This window comes from Lipophrys pholis, assembly GCF_963383615.2.
Source record: "Lipophrys pholis genome assembly, chromosome: 8".
NCBI lineage: Eukaryota > Metazoa > Chordata > Actinopteri > Blenniiformes > Blenniidae > Lipophrys > Lipophrys pholis.
The window spans coordinates 10,969,483-10,974,995 of record NC_137630.1 but is presented as its reverse complement, the minus strand read 5'-3'; the positions used below and the strand labels follow the sequence as shown (position 1 = coordinate 10,974,995).

At 41.9% G+C, this 5,513-nt stretch overlaps 1 protein-coding gene across 1 annotated transcript; it reads left to right on the top strand.

The window, feature by feature from the left end:
• tas1r1 (taste receptor, type 1, member 1) lies at positions 1-5,053 on the top strand (the record flags this gene model as incomplete). The annotated part of the gene is made up of 6 exons (XM_080470024.1): positions 1-185; positions 311-632; positions 720-1,478; positions 1,559-1,783; positions 2,923-3,043; positions 4,128-5,053. The coding sequence occupies 6 exons, from the start codon at positions 1-3 to the stop codon at positions 5,051-5,053; spliced, it is 2,538 nt and encodes an 845-aa protein (XP_080326150.1).
• Positions 5,054-5,513: the final 460 nt, after the last annotated feature.

Here is a 5,513-nt window from a genome sequence, read left to right as displayed (position 1 = left end):
ATGTACAGTACTGTGATTTTCTCCCTCGGGTGGCTGATGGTGCAGGTGGTCGATGGAGTGCTGGACTACACGGATGGAGGACAGGGTATGCAGCTGCGGGGTAATATCTCCCTGGTGGGACTCTTCCCTCTTCATTACACCAACGAACCAGGCGCTGATTTTCCTGCTTTGGTTCCGTGCAATGAGTGAGTTTCACTGCTATTTCACAATGAGCATCCAATCACAGTAATGGAATGAGTTTCACGAGAGGCCTGCCCTGTACACAGTTGTTCTAATGTCACTGTGCAATTTGTTTACTCTTTCTCTCCAGAGGTGAAAACAACCCACATGGATATCACTTGATGCAAGCCATGAGATTCACTGTGGAACAAATCAACAACAGCACGAGCCCTCAGGCTCTTTTGCCTGGACTCAAGCTTGGCTACCAGCTGTATGACTTGTGTTCGGTTGCAGCAGGTATCCTGGCCACACTGGACCTGCTGGAGCAGCAGTTTGAAGGTCCGACTGGGTCCGAGGGAGACACGCACCTGAACTCCAGCAGAATTACAAGGGCAGTGGCTGTGATCGGACCGGACAGCAGCAGCAAATCTTTCTTTCCTGCGTCTTTTCTGGGAGCCCATCTTGTTCCACAGGTAAGTCATTAATGAAAGATGGGATGTAGTTGATGTATTAAAGTCTATAACTGATAACCTTGATCCCTCCTCCCATCCCCATCACAGATCTCCTATGAGGCGTCAAATGAAATGCTCAGCAACAAGCTACTCTATCCATCCTTTCTGCGCACGATACCAAACGACAAGCACCAGGTAGCAGCAATGATCCAACTTCTGGTCCATTTCAACTGGACCTGGATTGCTCTGTTGGGGAGTGACAATGCTTACGGGGTGCAGGGGATGCAGAGCCTCTCGCAGCAGGCCACGGACCATGGCATCTGCATCGCCTACCAGGGAGTCATCCCCTCCTACAGAGAGGACACCATCCAGACCATGAGGAACATCGTGGAGAACTTGGTCAAAACCAAAACCACCGTTGTCGTGGTCTTCTCCAGCAAGTCAAAGCTCAGAAAATTCCTCCCTTTTGTTATCGAACGCAACATTACAGACAGGGTGTGGATAGGGACAGAAGACTGGTCAGTGTCCACACTCATAGCAGACCTAGAAGGAGTCCATACAATTGGCGCTGTGCTTGGCGTGTCTGTCAAATATGCAGAAATTCCCGGGTTTGTGGAGTTTGAGAGAAAAGTCTTTGAAGCTTCGCTGCAGCACAAAGACTCCAGTAAAACCGAGAGCTCAGACAACAACTGTCTTCACAGCACAGACATGTACAGCCTGGCCAGGAAGAACTTCTCCCTGGAGAAGTACGACATGACCTCTTCTTTCAATGTGTACAAGGCGGTGTACGCTGTGGCTCACGCTCTGCACCAAGCCCTTGGTTGTGACACTGGAGAGTGTCGAAAGAGAAATGTTTATCCGTGGGAGGTGAGATCATGAGAACCTGAGTGAGAGACAGGGAGACTCTTTGTCAGATATTGATCTTGCCTTCTCGTTCCCCCCCTCAGCTTCTGCCGTGGCTCAAGCAGGTGCGATTTTCTGTGGGGAACACCTCGGTGTACTTTGATGCGAATGGCGACCCGTCCACAGGATACGATATTATCTCCTGGGTCTGGAAGGGGAAGGATTGGTCTTTCAACATGGTGGGCTCCTTCACTCTGGACCCCATTGCACTCACCATGGACGGTGATCAGATTGAGTGGTACGGCTCCAGGTCGAAAAGCTCCCGAGCTGTAAGACTGAAGGAATATTTGATCTTTCATCAATTATAAAACCATAAAAAATACATTCTTACAAGCTGCCTAATATCGAAATGTATTGTTTTTACATGCAGACATCAAAGTAACAGGTTACATAGAATGATGTTAGAATGAATGAGTTGATTAATTTTGATCTAATGTTTGAAAGAAAGAACAGAATAGAAAGAATAGCATAAAGACAAAGCAAAAGCAGAAATGTTTGAAAATTAATTGGTAAGTGAAACTTCTATATTTCTACCTTTTTCTTATTTCTGTAACCTAATGATATTCTTTAAAACTTGTACATTTAGGGATTTAAAATGATGTATTTCACCTTTTACTTAAGAATAATTTGCACCTTGTTGGTTAATTACATTTTAAAATCAATTCTCCACAATTTAAATTAAAATTCAAACCTTTTGATTTGTAATTTTATTGTTCAGGAATTTATGAAGTTTTCCCAACTGATGTCATAATTTTAACTTTATATACTTTTAGTTTTTTATTGTGCATTAATTTTATGGTTTCTCAAAGGATTTTAATCACTTTACTCAAACAAGACTAGTAAAAATTGAAAATTTATTTTAAAAGGTAGCTTTTTTTATTCAGAAATTAAATAACTTTCCAAGTTTAGAAAAAAAAAATATAGAATTTCCATTACATTTTTTATTACATTTTTTATTTAACAGCAACAGGATATCTTGGAAATGAATCCATGATTTATAGATCTGGATCATTATTAAATTCATAAACTTTTGGGGTTTTAGAGTGGATTAGTACATCTGTCAGATACTCTGATCCTTCCACTGCAAAGTGTTTATAGAAGTTAAAACAAAGACAACAAATCAGTTTGAAGAATGTAAGGAGAAAACATTACATATGACTTCAAATGTTGGGAGTAAAAATAATGAAGATACCTAAAAAAAAGTACAAATATTCTTAACTGTCCACCTCTGTTTGATATATGTTCAATACAGGCTACGTGAATAATTGCAGATTAAAAAAGTAACAAGACTAATATTTGTCCAGTGTTTTTATGTTCTTTGTTGTTTTGATTCTTTGCATTACTCCTGAAGGAAAAGTCTCTCCTCTTCGTTATTTTTCCTTCAAATAGTTCCAATGGTTGTGTGCAGGTTCCGTTGTCTATCTGCTCCTCACCCTGTCCAAGAGGTCACAAAAAGCTGCTGACGGGGCAGCACACATGCTGCTTTGACTGCCAGGCCTGTCCCGCTGCCACCTTCCTCAATAAAAGTGGTAAATAAAAACACACACAAATATTCAGATGAATGAAAAACATGAGGGAAAGGCACAAGTAAAAATATTTTCCTTTTATTGGATCTTTGACTTCTGCATAATAAACCAAATGATTCTAAATCAGACTTTACTACATTGAACCCAATATTTTGCCATTTATATTACAGCTTTGTAAAATCTCCTCTGGATCGATGGTTTCTATGAGTTAAAACAAAACAACAAGCTGGTGAAATGTAGAATTTAAGTATATTGTGAGAGGTTCTAAAGGCATCATGTAACAACCAATAATGTAATAATTTTCTCCAGTCTGAATATAATGAAGTCCATAATGTAATAACTTGACAATATTGATATCAAAAAGGTAATATATTTTTTACAACCATGATTGGGAGTGTCACAGATTTTGTATCCTCAATGAATGAATATGATGACAATCCCATCTATATTTTTCATAAGCCAAATTTTTTTCTACGTTTTATGTATTATTGCATTACTGGCTGTAGCTATTACATTTTGAAATGTTATTTTTTTTCCTTGCAATAACTTATTACCTTATTGGCAAAATGTTATCGCAATAATAGATCAAATATTTGTTTATAACACTGTATGCAAGTTATTATGTTATGGGCTTTATTACATTTAAAATGGCCAAAGTTGTTACATTATTGCTTGTTACTCTCAATTAGCAGATGTTAAACATATAAAAGGTAATGATTTCCTAGTGTTTCATACATTCATGTAATTCTGAATTTCTCAATTGGTTTTATTAATAAATATATCTTACATCTGAAAAGTAACCGCTGGTCACAGCATGAGTAAAGTGATTAAAGCCACAGGTTTATTGGTTTATTGTGTGACGCTGACCAGCAGGTGGCGCAGCTAGTCCATACATGTTCCTGTGTGGACGCCTGTACTTTGTGACGCAGAATGAAAACATGAATAGTTGTGCTGCTGTTTGGTTAAGAAATTAAATCCTGGAATTAAACATTTCAGAATAATCTCTGAGAACTGAACTACAAACTTATACTCAGTGATATTTTTGAGCGAGTGTTCTCTGTCTCTATGATTTTTCCCTCCTGCTCAGAGCCCACGGTGTGCCAGCCGTGCCCCCCGGAGCAGTGGGCCCCCTCCAGCAGTGAGCAGTGTCTGGACCGCACCGTCCTGCTGCTGCCCTGGGACGACCCCCTCGCCATCGCCCTCCTCTTCTTTCTGGCCACCTGTCTTCTCATGACCTCCAGCTCCGCAGTAATCCTCCTGCTCAACCTGAACACGCCCGTGGCCAAGTCTGCCGGCGGCCGCACCTGCCTCCTGATGCTGGCAGCCCTGACCGCCGCCGCCATGAGCTCTTTGTGCCACTTTGGCCCGCCATCGCCTCTGGCCTGCTTCCTCAAGCAGCCTCTATTCATGTTCAGCTTCACAGTGTGCCTGGCCTGCATCACTGTGCGCTCGCTTCAGGTCGTCTGCATTTTCAAATTTGCATCCAAGCTGCCGCCAGTCTACGACAAGTGGGCCAAAAAGCGCGGGCCCGAGGTCACCATTTTCCTCATGTCCCTCGTCTTTCTTTTCATTTCCGTGCTCCGTGTGGGGATCAACCCCCCCAGGCCGTCCCGGGACCTTCAGTTCTACCACGACAGCATCGTGCTGGAGTGCAGCAACACGCTCTCACCCGGTGCCGTGGTCGAACTCGCTTATGTATCGCTGCTCAGTGTCCTGTGCTTTTCTTTCAGTTACTTGGGCAAAGACCTGCCGGCCAACTACAACGAGGCCAAGTGTGTGACCTTCAGCCTCATGGTGTACATGATCTCCTGGATGAGCTTCTTCACGCTCTACCTCATCAGCAGAGGCCCGTTCATCATGGCCGCTCACGTGTTCGCCACGCTCTTCAGCGTGCTGGCCTTCTTTGCAGGATACTTCCTCCCGAAGATTTACATCATTGTCATGAAGCCACAAATGAACACCACTGCACATTTCCAGAACTGCATTCAAATGTACACCATGACCAAACAGTGAGGTTGATTTGGTTGTAACTAAAGCCACAAACCAAAACCCCACTAGTGTCTGTTCATGTATCTCAAATCATGAATGATAGTGTGGCTCCGAATAAAGAAAACTCTCATGATCGTGCAACATAAAATATTTTGATAGAATATCCGAATAAATTTCCTTAGATGATAAAAAAAATAATGCAGACTCATTGGCAAGTTAATGTCTGTCATTCACTTTTTAAATCTTTGGATTTTAAGATGTAGGCTGTGTGTCAATATACATTGAATTATTCAATTAGTCAAAAAAGGGAGACTTCTCTTTTCAACATTCGGACTTTGCCTGAAAGGTCAGAGGTCATTCTCACTCACAGATTAACATCTCAGGCACTGGGGCCTACTCCTAATCTGCATGCATATATTCATGTAATCCTCATGTTGATTTACGACGAGAAATTAGTTTAAACAACATCTTGTTGATCTCGTGA